Below are 20,085 nucleotides of genomic sequence, written 5' to 3'. Positions count from 1 at the left end.
CACATATATACAGACACTTGAGTCTACATCATAATAATTATAGCTTTATATCTGAAATGAATAACATATACATGCTTCCCAGAAGCGTTTAAGAGCTTGAATGTCCTAGACATTGTAGATTAAAGTAACAGTAATACAATATTATTAAAGATAATAATTATCATGATATACAGGTTTAGCAACATCAAGGTGAATTAAATCCTAATGCTATAGGACATTGGCAGGATGATTCATTTCCCATTGAGTAATTATGCTCAGCACCTATCAGATGTCCTCTTCAGTCATTGTGCAAGTACAGAGGAGCTTTAAATTGTTTTCAGAGCATTTCTACTCTGGAAAAAAAAAGAAAAAGAAAAGAAAACTGTGCTTTAGTTCTGGGGTCCTGTCTATGCTTTGTGTCTGCCTGTTAGCAATGACTCAAAGGCTCAATCTTGATCTCAAGGCTGAGCAGACACAATTGGCAAAGCGTTTCAGATTTTGGTCTCTGGGCCGTCCGTGATTAGTGGCTGAAAAGAGTTGCGGATCCGGGCAGCTTCTGCGGCACAAAGGTGACCAAAAGCTTTGTTGTACCAGTCTGGGGTCCTTCCCCTGAAACCAAAACAGTAAATTCATTATAGAATATCGTACATAGAGCTTCAGATAACAATCTTAAACATGCAACTAATAACACACATAAACATGTTTTGATGTATGTATATTGATAAGTATCTAAAATGCCGAAAGAGTTAGAGAGAAATTATTTTAATAAGATGCTTGAAGGACTTACTTCAGGTCCACTCTGCAGATGTGAGTTAGTCTTGACTTCCCTGAGCCGCAGGGCTCTAGCAGGTAGTTAGACTCCAGGACGATAGCTCGTACCCCTCCAATAGGAGGACAATCCTCATGCTCTATAGACACAGAAACCAGGGAGCAGGCACCTTTGGGCAAATCTGTCCTCCATGACCTTGAATAAACAAAAAAAGGATTGAGAGTCTATACACTAAAAGAAAAGACATTATGGCTTCTTCCCAACAAAGGATGATGTGTTGTTTAGCATTTTCCTTGTATCACCACTCACCTGAGTACTACAAAGTCTCTGCTGGGATGAGGGGGCATGCGGTTGAGGACGTACTGAAACACCTCTGTCTGCTTGTCCAACGTCTCACACACTTTCCACTGGAGCAGGTCCACATCCCACAGATGGCGCTCTCGCAGCACACGGTTCAACACTACAGATGGTGGTGCTTCCACCTCCACAGACACTCGCCAGCGCCTCAAAGGGTTCCCATCTCCCACCTGGACAGGACACATAGTACAAACCATGAGGTTTACTTGTGGATCCGTGTTTGAGTTATCCAGCTTTGCTTGTTGTAATGTTTATGAACATTTTTGCATAACTGATTTCCTGTTATTACTTTCATAATTAGGAGTTGGTGACATTGTAAGTATTTCGATGTGCTATGAAACAATAAGTTATATACCAACCTTCTTATAGTAGAGCTCTGTGTTATCGGAGCTGCTGCAGGACACCCAGTATTTGGACTTTTCCCGAGCCTCTTTGAGCTGGTTCTGAAGTCTCCCCTCCATATGAGTTAGGTATGTTCCACCACCATCCTCCAGCTGCTTGCACAGCTCATCAATTGTGGGTGCATGCAAGTCAGCCTCCACGTATGAATTACGCGACTGAGTAACCATCTCATGAGGGATCTAATGGGTGTATAAAAGCATGAGGTAAGATTCACAGTAAACATACACAGTGGGAGGGATGCACATATTCATCCAGGCTTGAAATTCTTGCATCATCTCAACCACAGGTTCCTTTACCTCAAAGAGATGGTTGCACTCTATGATCATATGGGCAAGGCCTTGTGTTGCTGCTAAGTTTTCATTCAGATCCTTCTGGTCTGGTCTACCAGTCGCATACTTCTTCTGCATTGCCCTGGGGATTATGGGAAGAGAGAACTTATTAGGCCAGCAGAGTCCCTGGGTCAACGTCCCCATGGAACACAGTATATAAACCCTTCCTCCGCTCTGCAGGAAACTCCTTTGATCCCTTTAGCAACAATTTCAACATGGTAAATTAGAGAGCTTTGCTTTGTTTGTACACAGCATGATCTCATAAAACACTGAGCTCTTAAAAGAGTGCCATGTCCTTTCAAATGTGGCCCAGAAAAAGAGTAATCTGCTGCACCCCTGAGGGCTTAGCAAACTCTGTTACCCATTTTATGTCCATTTTTTATGGAGTAATAGGTGAACATAATCATGCAGGAGTTAATAGAAAGCATGCATGTCTTGTTCATTAGTTTTTTAGACAGAGTGTGGTGTCCAGCATTGCTGCCCTTAAATACAGACACCGAGCTAAAGTTTACACAAGAAGACACATGAAAAAAAAAAGTACCTTGGTGAGAGATTGTCTTTCTTGAGTATGTTGAGATGAAAGAGGGAGGGGGCCAGGCACACAGCAATGTTCATGGGTGTCATCTGGTTCTCCTCCACAGAGGAAGTGACATCGCTGAGGAAACAGAGCAGTGTCTGCAGCACCTCTCGGTTTTCATCTGACATCAACATGATGGCTGCCTGGACAGCTTGCAGCCTTTGGTCCTTTGGCACATCTGCTCATATAAGAAAATTAATTTCTATTATTTCCGCTTTGTAGACATAGTGATAGAAGAGAGAAAGGCAATCATGAACTGTCAAAGTAATTTACTGGATGTGAAATTGCATCCACACCCAGCAACATGTACTCTATGTTAGTTTAGGTGCAATTTCACAGTGCTTTCCAAATTAAAACATAACCAAGTGAGACTATAAAATCAAAACCCAACCAACAAATACAAACAAAAAGAGATTTATGTCCTTACATTGGTAGATATGGAGGAAGGTCTCCCCCAGCTTGCTGGTTAGCAGAGGCTCAGGTAGATCCCTAAAGAACTGCTTCACCATGTCAGCCACATCATAGGCAGACTGATCCTCGTAGTTCACATTGTCTGGAGAGTTCTCATTCATCTGCCTAAGAGCTTGAATTCGAGACTTCACCCCCGATTTACGAAAGAGACCCACCTGGAAGCAAAACAGTGTGTTCATGTTTGCCGGCAGCAATATGTAACTACTTGTACAACACTTCCCTTACTGTATTATAGTGCTATTGTATCTGCCTAAAACCTGTGTCAGTCATTGTTCACTGAAACCTCAGACCACATTATTCGCATTAGATAACTCCGACCATTTGTTACATCACATGTGAAAATACAAGTGAAATGCAACCTGAGAATGTGTGTACTGTGACTGACCTGGTCAAGACACTGGCTCCTCAGGTACCGCAAGGCCTGCTGCAGGCCGAGGGGCAATGGCTGTCCAGAGCGCTGCACATGCACTATGAGAGGAACTCCAAACACATTCTTATCCTTATAGTCTGGTACCTTCATTCTCTTCATGAACTTTGGCACGGACCTAGGAGAGACATCGACACAACATCTTTAACACTGTTCTCCACTTGCTTAATAAGTGACTATGCTGCAGCAAAACTAAATATACAGCATATACTCACATTGACTTAACATGAAATAGTATTTACAGCTTGCAATCCAAAAGTGAATCTGGTTGCAGTAATATAAAAGGTCTATTCAAACCATAAGATGTAATTAAAGTTAAAATGAGACTTACCAGGTCCAGCCATGCTTGTTGGACATGGAGTACTTCTCCATTATTGCAGTAAGACGCAGCAGAGAAAACTTCTGCAACAAACTCAGCTGGCCTGCTGACTGGTTGGTGATTTGCAGGGATGCCACTGAGTGACTGAGGCGATTAGATATCTGAAAGCTGGGCCATCGTAACCTAATGCCAAAACGATAAAAGCAACATTACAGTATAAGTGCAGTCCATTTAACATTTAAAAAATATTTTTTCTTAATTTTTTCTTTCCTAAGTCTCTTAGAAGACTTGTGTAATTTTAAATATTAAGTTTCCATAGGTCTTACCGATTAGGTCTTGTGAGTGAAGCACCTACTCCTGAGTCCCTCCTTTCCCTTAGGATTGTAGATTCTGTCTCAGCAAGCGATACTCCGTCTCTGTCCCCGTAACTAGGTGTGGTCTGGCTTTCTGTGAGAGAATTTCCCTCAAAGTCCAATGTGATTTGACTAGAGGACTGAAGACCAACAGTATGTTCCCTCTCACCGTCCACCTGTGCCAGCCCTTCTCCGACAGGCAACACATTTTGAGACCAGTGGTCCACTATCTGTTGTAGACCATTGACATGCAGCAAGATATCATCCAGGTGAGGGAACAGGTCCTCTTTCTCCAGGTCTATTAGGTCTCCAGTGCTGGCGTACAGGTGAGAGCCAGGAACATTATCATACACGCTGATGCGGCTTCCTCTAGTGCAGCACTGGGTGACAGGCCTGGATTCCTTCCTGCATGAAATGAGTGGGGAGTCCAGGTGCATGCTTCCTGTGTGCCAGTTGATGGAAGCCCCGTTGGTTGGGGACAGGCTCTCTATGGACAGTGCTTTGGGGAATGTTCCTGGCTTGTGGTCTTTGGGAATGTGGACCACCAGGTCTTCATAGGAACAGAATTCATTCCTTCGGTTTTGTTCTGCGACTTTGTTCACTTGGGTGTTTGAAAATATGTCAATGTCCTCCAAATACATGCCACTGCGCTTGTGGTCAGCCCGATGAGGCTTACGCTCTTTCATACTGGGTGTGCTGACAGCGCTGCCACTAGAGTGGCTGCTCCCCTCACTACCGGACTGGGACGGCAAAACTTTGTTGGACGGTATTTCTGAAGCCCCACCATCTCCATTTATGATCTCGACACACTGTAGCGTCTTCAGAGCCTGGGCCTCCTGCTGTAGCACTGGAGAGCTGATGACCAGCATCTTACGACCCCTTCCCAGAGTTCCTCTGGAGCGCAGTGTCTCCATGCGCTTCAGGAAGTCTTTGGCACGGATACGACTTGTCTTGCCATGCTTATTAGGTAGTGAGCCGTAGTGAGCAATTTCTTTGGGGATGTGAGGCATTGTGAGTGAAGTAGAGTCTGGCATTGCTGCAGAATCAGAGCCGGTGCGGTTGGAGCAGTCCGAGTCCTCGGTGCTGAGGCCCCTATGGCCGCTGCCCCCACTGCTCTCACTGTGCAAAGAAGAGATCTCCGGCTCACTGAGGTCCGTCAGAACACTCTCACTACTGGTGGTAGTTCTCAGAGGCACACCGTCTCTGGAGGGCTGATCCTCTCTATGGTTTCCCAACAGACAGTCAATGTCTTGTAACCTGGACCAACGCCGGCTGCTCCACTCAAAGGTCCATTTGTCGCTGATAGCAAACAGGTCTTCTTCATCAGAGTCTTCACTCTGATAAAAGACAGAGGTTATTAGTTACTCTGTTCTGCATCATTAAATTTGGTATTTTTTAATCTTCAATATATATTCCACAATGTGTCTTTCTATTAATGGCTCTCCAAAAATATGAAATCATAATAAATACAATAAAATTAAAAAAGATGCTAGATACACATACAATGATTGAGATTAACATAAAAATCAATATTTTTCTAAATTTTCTACAAAAGATAATTTGCACATTTTTCCTCCTTGTATTAGGAGTAGAAAAAATGATTCACAATATCAGCTGGCTTGCAAAATTAGGCATATATAACATCACACATATTGTCCAGGCCACAAACAACTGTTAAATAAGAAATGCAGGAAATAGCTGGAAGATGTATCTGCTCAGAGTTAATAACATTATTCAATCAGCCAACGGTGATATAACACCAGACAAATGATTCCCTTGACTTGACGACATTTCCATAAATAGACCAAGACAAGAAAAAAAATATTAATATAAGCCAGCAGGCTACATTCCAAACTGGGGATGGATAAAAAAGCAACCCCATTCAATAGACATGAATACAACAAAGGCAGAATCTCAAATATCATAGAATCTAGGCTAAAGGGATGAAACCTGATTATTTTTGTGTCGGTTCAGGAAGTTTATGCATAACTTAAGGCTAGATTTGTAAGAAAATACTATTATGCAGTTATTTATTTTGTCTTCTATTTCTTTCAAATTTCAAATGACTAGCGATGATATATGTGTCAAGGAATGTAGCTTTCTGATAGGTAAAACAACAAGCTCAGTAGTTTGTACTTAGGTACTTACAGAGTGTTTTATATCAAAATAGTCTATGCACAGAGAGAAAACATGACACCTAAGTAAGCCTAAACTTTTGGCTATAAATGAATTATCAGTGACCTAAAAAATAAAGTTGTTGTTTGGGGAGTATGTTTTTCTAGAATGCATTTCGCATAGTTTCACATGTGTCATAGGGTTAACTTCTTATAAAACAATCCACCTTAAAAGTGAGTTTTGCTTTTGCAGAAGCATCCTTTTGATGACAAAACTTGTAATGTCAAGTCAACACTTACTTTCTTCTTCGGAAGGTTCACGTCAAGTTTCATAGAGGCACACTTGTTCAAGGTGTTCAGTCGCCTAAAAAACAAGAAAACTTTTATAAACTACCCTTCAAAACAACGCTACAAAGTGCTTTATGTTGTTAAAACAGGAGCAGACAAAAAAATCCCACAACTGAATATATAAAAAATAGAAGGGAATAACATGGAAAACATAAGACAAAAAATAAAATGATCCGTTTGCATTTATAAAAAGCTTTTTTTTAAAGATGAATTTGGAGAAGTGATTTAAAAGATGTTAGTGATTATGCAAGCCTCAGATCCTCTAGCATGGAGTTCCAGAAGGAGGCTAAAACAAGACCGATACAAATTTGTCTTCTAGTGTTTGTTAAATGCTGGGCAGCTGTGTTTTGTGTCAGCTGGAAAATGGCCAAACTGTCCTGAACAAACAAGAGAAAACACTAGAATAGCTTCCTAATGACCACTTCAGAAATAAATCCCATTCTGTTGGCTATTTAAGTGTTAACCAGATCAGCGTCCACTCTGGATGTACAACCAGAGCCAGAGGGAAATTTGGTTTGTTTGTTCCACAATATCCTAAACCTAATGAACACCGGTAATTGACGGGTGCTCTGTTGTTTCTCTCAGCATTGGATCTAAGTGATTGTGGCTTGAAAGGTGGTGTGCAGTGGTTCAAAGAAAGGTGAAAGTAAACTAATGGATTAGCCAGATATCTGTTCTAATCACAGCCTGGTTTATTCAATAAAGTCATACTGAATGTAGATCTTAATCTACAGATGCACCACGCTTTGATGCCATTTTGGGCTTGGCATGCCAAGAATTTGATACTTTATACATTTTGACAGGTTTTTTTTATTTCAGTTGTGTCTGACAAAACAAAATTAATGTTTTTGCCTCTGAAACACTAATGCAAATGTCTTGAACCCTGTTTTCCAAAAATCCCAAGCAATAAAACGTTTTCAATGTTTGGAATCAATCATACAGTCTACTCTTTCCCTTAGAGCATGTGCTTAGTGGTTAGAGGTTTTGTGGGTGTGCAAAACTGGGATATATAAAGTAACAGAACTAAAAACTGTACATGAACCAACAATAGCACGGGGGAAAAGATGACGGCATGACAAAATACACTCCAGCTCACTGTGCCTTGGCTTGAAACAAAAGGAAACTCATTTGCGGTACGATAATCACAAGCTTTAACAGCTCCAGATATTGCTAACAGTCTTATTATACAGATTGACAGTATTGTTCTGTGACAGTAAACGGCCTCATATGGAGGCTGTAACTATCCCTCAGTGCTGTAGACGACAGGGGTTAGCCAAACAAAAAAGTTCTCATGATTGTTACTGTAGATAGTGGGATCCAACTGAACAGAGGATTTCTAAGTTGGGGGCCCTTTATTCCACAGGCCTAAAGAGCTTTCAGTGTGGTTGCTAAAATAGGAGGCTGCTTAGCCAGGGATCAGGGAAACCACTCACATACATGAAATATCTATCAGTTTCAGTTCAAAGACACCCACAGTATGCAGGGTGGTATTTATATTTGCACACGAGGCTGTGGTGGCGTAACTGACAACAAAGCCATCCTTATGTTACCATAGCAATGCTGGGAAGTCATGGGCAGAATCACATTGGAGGTGGAACTGTTTCCAATTGTCTTCCATTTATCCCGTGGCTAGTTTGGAATTTAGATGAGTTGCTTTAGGGTTGTTTAGAGTCACAGTATATTGAGCTGTGTGAGGCAACCCTCATTCTCTTCCTGCTTCCCTCTCGGGATGGTTGGCATGGTTACTGTGGTAACTGAAGTGCTGTTTTCATCTTGGCTTGAAAAAGTACATGAGCCGTCTTGCCCTACAAGGGAGGGATGTGGAGCCACCAGTTGATGGCTTAGCGCACTATTATATTGATAATACTGTCTGGCAAAGTGTGAAAAAACACATAATATTAATCCAGTTATGTCACAGAGAAGCTCAAAATCGTAACCCCTCAATCTCCCTTTTATAGAGAATTGGGGGTTGGGGACATGGGATATTTAGGGGGCGTTCATCATCTGAAAGCTGGGAACATGAAGAGTAATATTATTAAATCAGTATTTCAGTCTAATATTTCAGCCCTGACAGATGACAGTCTGTATGGACTTATTTAATAAATGTAACAGCAATGCGTGGAAAATCTTTTTTCTTCACAACATTCTTAACATCAAAGAAAAGAAAAGAAAAATTACATAAGCTTGCGCTTTCACGTCATGACATGTGAGATGTGTTTTCGTATTAAAGTTTATGTAAAGATTCTCACATCGTTTCACTTCCTTGGGGCAAGGAAAGTATGTGTGGTATTGACTCATGGATGAGTGAGTGTGAGTGTCAATCAAACATCTGGTTACCTGCAGAGAGGCTCCACAAGATCTTTGTCCAGGAAGTCATGATCTCTTTTCACAGGAGAAATGTCAATGGGGAACTGGGAATCTGAAGGAAAAAAAGTTGAAAAATTACATGTGGCAGTGCTGAAATTAAATTTGATATTTCAGTAGTCCTTCTATTGACAGTGTTTGCAGACTGAATAAATTGAAAGAATGATCTGGAAACCACATTCTTTCCAGAAGTACACTGAAGGCTGGGAGACCATCAAACTTTTGTATGTGATGCTAATGAGAAGAGACAGAATTTGCCCAAATAACAGCGCTCAGCCTTGTGCAGGCATTACGTCTTTCTCTGGGTATGGGCCTCCTCTTACATAACTTAAGAGACTGAATCCAGACCCTCTGAATCTAACATTCCACCGCATTCATGTGAAGTCGTTAACTTTTTATGAAAAGCAGAAGCAGCAGCGAACACGGAGACCTCGACAAAGCTCGGCCTGTTCTTTAAGAGGGCAGACATTCAGATATACTGTAGGCTTTGAAAAATGATCACACCCTAATAACAGATTTCATCATTGACGTCCTTTCTAATACATGATCCCGAGCATCAGGAGTGAAGCTCTGCACTCTAACAGCCACTATCAGCGTACATTGCTTGAACTCTGTTACAACTATCTACAAACTGTCAGCAAACAAATATACTGCACCAAAGCACATGAAAAGTCTGGCCTTGACACAGAGATTTGAGGGAGTAAAGCTACTTTAAGCTCAGATAAAGCCCATTTCTTCCCATGACTTCAGTCTTTAAGCACAGAAGACATGTTTATGTAGTAACTGTAGCTTGGAAAAGATTAAACTTAAAAGCAGCTGATGTTCCGCTTGTTTTGTGGTGTCTACGGATCCGGCTGGAGCCCGAGCTCGAGGCATCCTGAGGACAGTTGTGTAAATGAGGCTCACTATGCAGCTCATGAATACATGGTTTTGTGTATAGAGTTTGGGACTAGGGTGACAAACCAGATGACACTGTGTACCATTATTCACTCATCATCTTAAAAAGCCCACATTCAAGCTGTAACAGAGTTTCGTTTCACAACAGATATAAAAAAGCTGAAATAAAAATGTTTGGTTTATAACAGAGCCCTATTTTATTTGTGTGCTACTTCATTAATCTCTATCTTTTAACCAAACAACATTTCTCCCTTTTGTGATGAATGTGTGTGGGAGTACACTGAGTGCTTTTATTACCTTCAAAGAGCTGAGCATACTGGGGAAATCCTGCTGCCCGCAGCCAGTCACACGCCTCTTTCGCCTCGATTTCTGAAACACAAGAATGTGTGTGTCTTAAAACAGGGTTCAAAAGTGAAACTCAACCACATTAAGTCATTTTAATTTTTGACAAAACCGCTGGAGCATTAACCACAGCGGCAAAACCCCCTCTGTACCTGGAATCCTACAAACACAGACTGAGGGATGGACAGACCTGAGTGATTCTGAAACCGAAACCCCCTGTTATTCTTCTATTCTGAGATAGCATGGATGTGATGACGACCCTGCTGGTCAGTCTGTCTGGATGGAGGTATCCCAGCTCAGTCACATGAAACAACATGGGACCTTATATAACCATGTGAAGTCTTTTTTTTTTTTTACTTTTAAAACATTTTGTATGATATAACATAACCACAAACTGCAACAGAAGGTAAAACAGGGGAAAAGACAGCATCACCAAATAATGCACAGGGTCAGGTTTACTATCATGCATAAGCCAAAGTGAGGCAACAACAAGACAAAAAAAAGTAAAATAAAGATAGAAAACTATAGATAAGGTTGAAAATTATCTGTATCAGAGCTCTTTATGACTCCATAATAGATTCCAGGCAAGCTATCGCATTGACTTTCTGATAAACAAATGACCCCAGCAGTCGTGATCACAGGCTGGTCCTGCTCACCTACAGAGCTCGCCGTCTGCAGGCTTCAGCGCTGCTGTTGACAAGCAGAGGAAACAGCCCGTTGGCACCTTTCCATTAATGCTAATAGAGTCGGGTGCCATTAACCACCTCAGTGAGACATGCTGTCTGACACACCGGTGCCACAGTACACAATCTGCTTTACATTTAGAGAAAATATATAGAATTATGTTTAATAAATAAACACAAATCAAAGAGGAAGAATTATAAAAAAGATGTTTTAGCTAAAATTCTCACACCAACAATATCACAATTACTTTTTTAAATTTTTATGGAGGCAGTTTTCCTTCACTATATTTGCACTAACTTAGAGCTGAAACAATAAGTGAATTCATTGATGAGTTGATCAACTGAAAATTATCAGAAACCATTCCCATAATAGATCAATTGTTTAGTTGTCTTTTCCAGCAAAAATGCCCAAAGAATTAAATCCGATCTGGTTACAACTGTAAATATATTCTGGTTCTCCACAATCCTCTAACTACATTTGAAGATGTCACATCTATAACTTTTTGTATTTCCTGATGTTTTATTGACTAAAAAGTTAATCCATTATTTAAAAAACAAAGAAACAAATAACTTAATTGAAGTTAACTGCATGCCAAAACAAAAACAAAAATTTAAATTATAAATCTTAAAAATACATAAGCAAGGCAGAAAAACACACAATAAATTCTTTAACTACCCAACGTCAGTAACTCATCTGCTACATTACTATGGGCTTAGAAATCACAATGTAGGAAATAACATAAATAATTTAACATAAAAAAAAATACAAAGCAGAGACTTTAAATGTAAAATGAAAATGTTCCTACCAGTTCCAGCACTTGTTTTTAAAGCCACACAGTTAATAAATTCCCTCCTGCCTTTTATTCTCAAACACACACTTGGGTTTTATCCAGCTTTCCACAATGCAAAAAAAATCAGGAGCATAAAAACAACACGTCCAAGAAAAGTAACACATAAGCTGCAGCCACGGATAACAAACTGCTCTCCCATCACACATCTGAGGTCTCAGTTCCACTCCCTGTCTGTGCCTGTCACACTACAGCTGAAACATGAACCACGGCCATTCATCACACAATACTGTGTAATTACAGCGACCGTAACCTTGCAATGAAGATACTGCTATCGCCCGTTTTTAGAAAAAAACTGTTGATCCAGGACTCACCTGCGCTGCTTCACATCTGTGTCACAGAGAAATCAATGAGAAGTGACTTTGGTCTTCAGACTGACCAACAACTGAATAAATATTAACAGTTCCCTGTGTCCTTGGATGACAAAAAAGGTCTACTGTTTACCCCCCTAACCAGCAGTTGAGTCAACATGTGTGTGCCGCCAGGAGCCTCTCTGCTCTGTTCCCACCTGTATCACCAGGAGTTAAAGGCTCTCTGTACAGCTAGGCTTCCCTCCCAGGTGGATAATATCAGACCTGTATTATTCAACTGCAGCACGTAGTGAGGGCGCTGCCAGGTCCTCCTGTGTCCCACAGCCGCAGGTTGGACCACTGGGAGCAAGTAACATGAGCTGGGAATTCCTCTCTGTTTGGCATTCTGTAACACGATACCGAGACATTCTGTCCTCTCATCCTCTCTCTAAGGAAATCTCTTGTGGATAAAAGGCTGGGCGGGCATCATGCCAAAGAATGAGAACTTGTGTTTGCTCTCTACAACCCATAGCTTTAAAACTGTGTACAGTATAAAATTACAGTTGCACTAAAGAGATGAAACCCAGTTTGCCTGTGACACAATGGCCCACAATGTCAAAAGCTGTGTATGACTGAAGTATCTGTGACAAGGGCGACTCCGTAACAATACACTTCATGTAACGCTTACTATCAAGAACAGTGGTTATGCAATTCATTGCTGAGATATGAAATGTTAAAAAGAGCCGCAGGAAAAGATATGGCACACTTGGACAGTGTTGCCAAAAGTATGACAGTTTTAAAGCCTCGTTCACATTCCGATCTATCAGAAAATATTTACAGCCATCACCATGGGGAAAATCTTTTATGATATGCTTTGTTTTTTCCTGAGTTGCATCTGTCTGACAGCAACGCTTCGTGACAAACAGTAATCCTTTCATACTCGAACGGCAAACCCCAAACAGAGTCATTAATTCAGGTTTATGGTAAATAAAAAGACAGCCATCATCACTGAAGCACAAGCCTTAATACGTCTACTCTCCAAAATCCTTCAATCAACTAACACTAGAGTTTATTTCCGGTAACGAATTATTGTGTACTTACGGGATATTTTCATCATACAGCTAGAGTGCTTCATATATCCGTCAAGATTTAAGAGTGTCTCTCAACATGTCAGAGCATCTTCATTCCCACGCTGAGCCACATTCCTGCTCTCTCTCTGAACACAGCTTGCAGTTTGAACTCAGATCCACAACTCCTTCTTTCCCCTTTCTCTTTCCATCTACCCCCAACCACCATGTGCCTGTCCCAACACTAAATCTCTCCTTCAACCCACCCCTTTCTGTGGCAGGCTCCCTAATGTTCACCCCCCTCTCTCTCCCCCCTCCAGCTTCTTGTGCCCGACCCTCCTACCCAGCTCTGCCCACGACAACTCTTTTATACCCCACTCAGCACATTTTTGGCAAAGATCTAAGCTTCCTCTGAATTCTGGGACCTTTCTTGTATTTCAAAGCCCTTTTTCTTTTTTAAACATGATAAATTTACTACCATTTCCTGATATATATCTTCATTTCCAATCATGTTGGCCAGATTGAAAATTTTCATCCAAGAATTACTAACACTAATGTGGGAAATGTTTCAGTTAAACAAACAAAAGGGAAGCACATGGCGCATTTGTGCATCCCAGATGTTGTTCCAGCAGGTCAACGAAATGGAAAAACGTAGGCAGCTCTACCGGGGAAAACCATGACATAAACTGTCAGCAATCAGCAGCAGTGAATCATGCTGAGGCACACGGCTCACAAGACTCCACGCTAACATCGTCAGAGTGATATATCCGTCTGTTTTACCTCCGCCTCAGCCTCTTTGTCTGAGGGAGAAAATCAATGAATGAGAGGAACTGTGTGATCTGTGTCATCTGAGACAGCGACGGTACTGCTGTGTCACCTGACACAAAACAAAGATTAACTTAAGGAAGAATATCTGAAAAGATTTCCTAAAATATAATGAATTAGAGAAACTTGGCTGTCGAGAAATAATGAGTAATTGTAAATATATAATAATATGAATGGTAAAGCATATTATTACATTCTGAAGGGATTTCTTTCTTATTCCAAACACATTTCACAGACATTTATAGGCAAGCTTGATTTACCATTTATCCAAGTTACAATGTAAATTGTTAAGAAGAGAAAAAGAAAGAAAGAAAAAAACCTAAAGTTTCCCCCACTTGCATCTATTTAACAGCCCAATATTGAGAAGAGTGTATTTATAATATATGATAAAAGCTAGGATTTAAAAAATCTGTGATGTATAGGGGAAACCTATACGTTTAAATGTGTGGATTATATGGGGAGCACTTAAAATTACTGGGATTTGCAGGAGAGCTATGATTACGTAAGCACATCAAATCCATCCATAACTTCCTATAGTAATCACTATTCCATATGTATCCCGCTTCTACTGCGCCTGCCTCGTTGTGACGTTTCTGCCATTTCCGCTTGTAAAACACAACTCTTCTGACCCACTGGGGCCAGCAGTGGGTACCGCGCTGCAAGCACAGACAGAATGACGCAGGCGGTCCACTTTAGTCACCTTAACAAACCATTTAACAATAAATACAGTCAGAACATTTCCCAGCTTTAAAAGCACTTTAAAACACACTGCTTAAATTTATAAGTACTAACAGTGGAGACCCTTACAAATGCGTCTGTCCATTCCTCCCACACACTGCACCGCTGCAGAGACGACTGAATGAATCAGCCAGACAAGCCAGCCGAATATATCAGTCAAAAAACACACAGAGCACTGAGATTGTTGAGATTGTATCAAAAACACCTGGAAAGAGACGAGAGCGAGCCAGCAATATGGAAAAAAAAAGTCTGGCTGGCAGAGAGGTGTCGTCACGCTGGGAGGCATGGAGGAGAGGCCTCTCTTCTCCTTTATGATGCTAATTGCATACAGACACCCACTCACAGTGAGCAGTCAGCCTTACTGTAAAAGTAAGACTAGACAGACAGCCAGGGGAAAACACACTGCCCCCTCAACCCGTCTGCCCAAAAACCACAACATCTGATGTCTCATGCCCAAAATAGCCTAAAATTTCCCTTTGTCTCACAGTTTGTAATCGTGCACACAGGAGCAAACAGGAAATACAAATAAAGTGAATGATCACAAAATGAATGATGAATGATGCAATGGCCGAGAAGCTACGTGATTTTTGGTAGGGAAGAGGAGGTCCTCTAAGGGGAATGCTGGCAATGCACAAGGTGGATTAATAATGTAGTGCCCCATGTAATTCACATAATGTCGTGGGAATAAAGCCTGCCTGTTTTCTAGAGTAGGTTTTAATTAACAAAGCTCTACATGTCCCTCAGACTCCAACATCCTCGGCACAATATGCCACAATCATCAGCGTAACAGGAGGTGCCACTTGCTAATATCATAACACGTCTTCAGTTCACAGCTTTCTCATCATCTGCGGCAAGGTGTTGAGACAAAGGACAATAGCCAAATCTAAGAGATTATCTGTCTACAGAGGTGACTAACAACACAGTGCCTTTGTGGATGTGACTTTTTTCTTGACGCAGTGATTGGCACATGAGCTGGCTGGCTCCGCAGGCCCAGTAATTACAGAGTGCCGGTGTTGAATCACCCACGGACTTCCAGCCCCCTCATTTGATCTCATGGGGCACACAGGGGACCTGTTATCCTTCAGTCGACATGGGATGCAGGTTTAAAATCATCAGCTCTAGGCTGCGTTGCTAAGACACCAAAGCAAAATTTCCTCAAATACAAATGAGCTAGCAAATCCTAGGCCTGCTTTTGCCCTGTGGTCCACACTGACCTGTGGAGAGATCCTTTCAGTGAACCACAGGTCTCCAGTAACAAGTGGATATACAAAGCAGACATCAATGCCTCCTGGAGGACGGGGACTTGAGGACAAACACAGTGCCAGCCCAGGAAAAGCCATTGCCAAAGAGGCATTAGCATTCTGAACCTGCATAAGTCTGGGTTTCACAGACATCCACGACTCATTTAAGAGCCTTTTCATACATCACGGATCAGCCTTTTGAATATTCCATATATTATCATCATTTACTTTTCAATTCTTTGTCTTCTGCATTAAACAAAAAACACAGATACATATGGTTTTAGGTCTAAACACACTGGTTTAAGAATCTTAGTATATATTAATGGCTCCACTGGTGAAAGACTGTTCACAGCAGATACACACACTCACAGCAAGAACTTATTGATTCTGAAAGTAAATAACATGGCGATGTGAGCCAGGGAGCTGCTGTTGTTGACCAATGCCAAAGCCTGCTGGGTCAAAAGTCATTTGAGCTGTGTTTTTCTGTTGAGGTCCTGTATTGAATTTAAACAAGAGCAGCACAGCTGTGGTAACACTCTCCTTCACCTCTGAAGGACACCCAGAGAGAAGCTTCTTTCATCTTCAGGGGTAACAACCCATCAACTCTCTCTCTTTCTCTCTGTCTGTCTCTCTTTTTGTCCTTCTCTCAAGTCTGGAAATACCAGTCCCAACTTTTACAGCATTTAAATGTTAGTGATGATAATACAATTATTTAAATATTGCATATTGTCACTTTGTTTATTTCACCAGCTGTTCATATTTATTTTGATTGTATGTTTTGATTGTGATTAAAAATGATTGCTAATTTCTAGAGTAGTGATCAACAGAGGAGTGACCTATCTATGAATGACCAGTGAACACAAGAACCAAACACCAGAATATATTGAAAATCAATCTTAAAAACCTTGAAAACATAACGGTTAAAATTCAGCATTTTCCAAACTTTCAAGACTTTGTACGAACCCTGATTGAACACTCACAGCATATACATAAACATAAATACCTACATATTCCTTTACATTATTTTTGAGCAATGCTGGTTACCAGTAGTAAAATAAAATAAAAAGCCAAAGCTGATTATTTAATTCCACACAGTCCTTCCTGACAACACAAAATCAAGATGGATCACTGCTGAAGAAAGGGTCGTACAGTTAGAGCCATGTGGGGTCAGCATGATGTTGTAAACATTTTGAAACTATGGAAAATCACTTCAACTTGTTTCCAAAAACAGACCTTATGTGCTCCACGGCAACAACAGCCTGGGAGAGAAATGGGAGAGATCATCAGAGAGTCACTACCACAAATAGCCTTTCAGTGATGGATTTACAAATTACCCCAGACCCACACTGCTAAATGATCGCATGTTGGATCTGGTTGGGTGTCACAGCCAGAAGACAAATACTGGGCTATGATGTGTGGGCTGTGTGGCCTCTGAACAAGCCAAAGCTTCAAAGTTCAATCTGTTAGCTCTGATGTGTTTTCATCCAACTCATCACAGCGTCTCACATTCACAGAAAATTTTCTAACAACCACATGTTCATTCCCCAGAGTTGCTTAGCAAACAGCGAAAAGTGAGGGAAGTGTCGAGTGTACTACAACTTCACAGACAGGTGTTCTCCTTCTTCCCCTTTGGTCACACTACAGGACACTTTAGCATGCGACTTCCAGCAGACACTTCAAGAGAAGTGTCCTTTACTAGAGAAGGAACCTCTGACCCCAAACCTCCAGGAAGGAGGAGACATCTCAGCAATTTCCAGATCCCCAAGTACCTCCACTTTACTGCCAGCAGCTTTGAGCAGAGCAGAAATCAATCATCACTTTCTGTGAAATACATACAGTGACTTCCAAGGCACGATGCACAGGCTAAACACTTCCAGACACTGGACTGCAGCCATGTTCCCACGCATGTTTAAGTGTTTTGACAACCATCTTGGAGGCCTTTATGAAGGATTTGCTTTCTTTGGTGATAAAAAACATCAACTTTGGCTTTTGGAGATTTCCTTTTTCATTTCATCCAGGCATACCTCCACGAAATCCTAGACTATTTCTTCAACCCAGTGTTGATCTTTGTAAAGTAATCATTGTGCTAGTTGTTCAGTTGAGGTTATTCAGTCTAAATAAATAACAAAGTGCTGGGTGACTAATGCCGGCTGGAGAGATAACACACATCAAGGGCTAGCTATCTATGATGACATTCAACAGTTTTCTTCGCTTACAAATGGTGATTTTAGCCAAATAGCCATTCTTATCTCTATGTTGTTTTTGGTTTTCATTCCAAAATATGTTTTATTAAATTGAGCCCCACAGAGTTAATAATAGCATGACAAATCTTTCCAGGAAGCATAAAAACAGTAAGAGAGCCTGATGTAACAGATCAGGAGAGGATGATCCGTGCTGCCCTCAATCCAAATCTTTGCAACAGACTTCAGAGTGGGGAAAGTTTAACTCTGGGCCGCCTGACTTTCCCCAGCTTACTTTCTGTCCACTAACATCTCCACTTCCCTCTTTTCCCTCCATCCTTCTCTTCTCTGTCTTTATCCCTCTCTCTCAGCAAGATTCTGGTCTCCCTCCCCGTCCCTTATGCCAGCTCCTTAACAGCTGGCTCACACACTGTCCCATGTGGTCATGCACTTAACTGCATCTCTCTGTAGTCTGACCAACATATACCACAAGTTCCTAGAGGTGTGTGTTTGAGTGGGTCCTGATTTAAAGTCCATACATGTCTTGTTTCATGTAAAGCACAGTAGGCTGCATGTCTTGCCATGTCATGCTGTTTTCCCACTCATAATATACGGTTGTGTGACTGTAATTCTTCCTTCCCTTTGATAGCCTATATAAACACTGTAATTTGGTTTTCCGAGAGCGCCGTATAACACAACTAAGGGCAGATGACTATGAATTACTGACAAACACTCAGCCAGCAGCAGACCTAAAATCTCCACTCTAACATGGAAAAAAGACTGACTGGAAACTTATCAACACATGTTCCGTAAGCCTCGGAACCCACACAAATCAAAAGTCTCATGATGAAAGAGCTTTTAAGTTAAGCAGATGCTAATAAGTACAAAAAATACTGTAAACTAACAAATGAGGTTTCATGTGTTACCACAGCTCTGTAAAGTACAGAATACAGGAGAAGAAAAACATCTAGAAGAAACTCCTCTGAAGTTGAATCCTGCAGAGCTGCATTAGGTCCACCTCCCTCTCATTTGGACTAGATCCCAGAGGGGACTACGTGGGGTTCCCTCCTTCTCTGGGAATGGCCTCAGAGAGTCAGAGGGTAGAGAGGGGGCCAATGTCAGAACAAGGGCCCCTACCGTGAGAAAGCCCTCTCAGGACCTCCACAATAAAAGCATGGAGCCATCTCTAGGGACCCTGGTCCCAATTAACGACATCAAAGTGAGCGGCCACAGGACGGCCTCAGGAGCCTCGCAGCACTCGTGCAGCAGACTTGTGACTCACAGCAGACACCATCATACTGTCAGCACGTGTCGCTATGTATGATGAGGTGCGACGTATCAAGAATGTGACCCATTGAAAGAGATCAGTGATTGTTCTGCTTTAGTCGCTCCCTCACACACACACACACACACACACACAGAGCACTAATAGAAAATGTAGGAGAATTTTTCATGCGCAGCCATCAATGACAGGCTGTGTTCAGACAGTCACTCCCTGGCTGAAAGGCCAATAAAGTGAAGAGACAGCGGCTGAATGTCTGTGGTCTGCATGCATGCCATCTTTGCGCCTGTCAGTTTTTCCAGATAATGACATGTACTGTACATTTCTACCACAGGAGGGCAGCCAAGCGCTGAACTCTGGCATGATTTACATGCAGATGAGGGGAAAATGTACTTTATTATGGAAACAGACTGCAATCTGCTTTAAAGTGAAGACTGAAAAAGCTAATCAGTGCAAATCAATTTGAAAACATGTTACACATCACCTGAAGGGTTTCTCTACCGTCTTTTGATATTTATATAAAACTAATTTTCTTCAGAGAAGCACATGTGGATGTTTTGTAGTCCATAAAATGTAAATGTAATCTAAAATTCTAATCTAATCTTTACATGCTTCATTTATTCGGGGAAAAAAGATTGCTGCAGCTCCCTCATGATTAAGAGGTGACTGTTTAGGTCAAAACATATTTAGTGTACTATTTGCTGGATGTAGGTTAATAAGGCTGTTTTCCAGTGAATTAGCATTTTCTAATCTGTGGAATGTAAAAGAGCTGAGAACAGGACAAGTTTTCCATCATGGCTCTGTTAATATGTGACTGTCCGTTCCTGTTACAGTGCAGCAGAGGCATTTTTCAAATATCCTCTTAGTAAATGATTAGCCCTGC

At 41.4% G+C, this 20,085-nt stretch overlaps 1 protein-coding gene across 4 annotated transcripts in view; it reads right to left on the bottom strand.

Moving 5' to 3' along the window:
• Nucleotides 1-318: 318 nt before the first annotated feature.
• Nucleotides 319-20,085, bottom strand: part of stard13b (StAR-related lipid transfer (START) domain containing 13b) — a 62,086-nt gene continuing 42,319 nt past the window's right edge. For 2 of the 4 annotated variants that reach the window (XM_059331023.1, XM_059331024.1), the window contains 13 exons: nucleotides 10,004-10,075; nucleotides 8,783-8,864; nucleotides 6,398-6,461; nucleotides 3,957-5,320; nucleotides 3,643-3,813; nucleotides 3,270-3,429; nucleotides 2,841-3,039; nucleotides 2,378-2,591; nucleotides 1,804-1,918; nucleotides 1,465-1,686; nucleotides 1,058-1,275; nucleotides 767-943; nucleotides 319-588 (listed from right to left, as the gene is read on the bottom strand). In XM_059331023.1, coding sequence (XP_059187006.1) covers nucleotides 471-588; nucleotides 767-943; nucleotides 1,058-1,275; nucleotides 1,465-1,686; nucleotides 1,804-1,918; nucleotides 2,378-2,591; nucleotides 2,841-3,039; nucleotides 3,270-3,429; nucleotides 3,643-3,813; nucleotides 3,957-5,320; nucleotides 6,398-6,461; nucleotides 8,783-8,864; nucleotides 10,004-10,075 — 3,176 coding nt within the window. In that variant the 3' untranslated portion in view covers nucleotides 319-470. Of the gene's footprint in view, nucleotides 589-766; nucleotides 944-1,057; nucleotides 1,276-1,464; nucleotides 1,687-1,803; nucleotides 1,919-2,377; nucleotides 2,592-2,840; nucleotides 3,040-3,269; nucleotides 3,430-3,642; nucleotides 3,814-3,956; nucleotides 5,321-6,397; nucleotides 6,462-8,782; nucleotides 8,865-10,003; nucleotides 10,076-11,537; nucleotides 11,911-12,970; nucleotides 13,170-20,085 lie in introns of those variants that run through there. The other 2 variants (XM_059331025.1, XM_059331026.1) reach the window with 2 other exon arrangements.

Source organism: Centropristis striata, chromosome 4 (genome assembly GCF_030273125.1).
Source record: "Centropristis striata isolate RG_2023a ecotype Rhode Island chromosome 4, C.striata_1.0, whole genome shotgun sequence".
NCBI classification, from domain to species: domain Eukaryota; kingdom Metazoa; phylum Chordata; class Actinopteri; order Perciformes; family Serranidae; genus Centropristis; species Centropristis striata.
The sequence above is the reverse complement of the archived record's forward strand: the minus strand, read 5'-3'. Positions and strand labels throughout refer to the sequence as shown.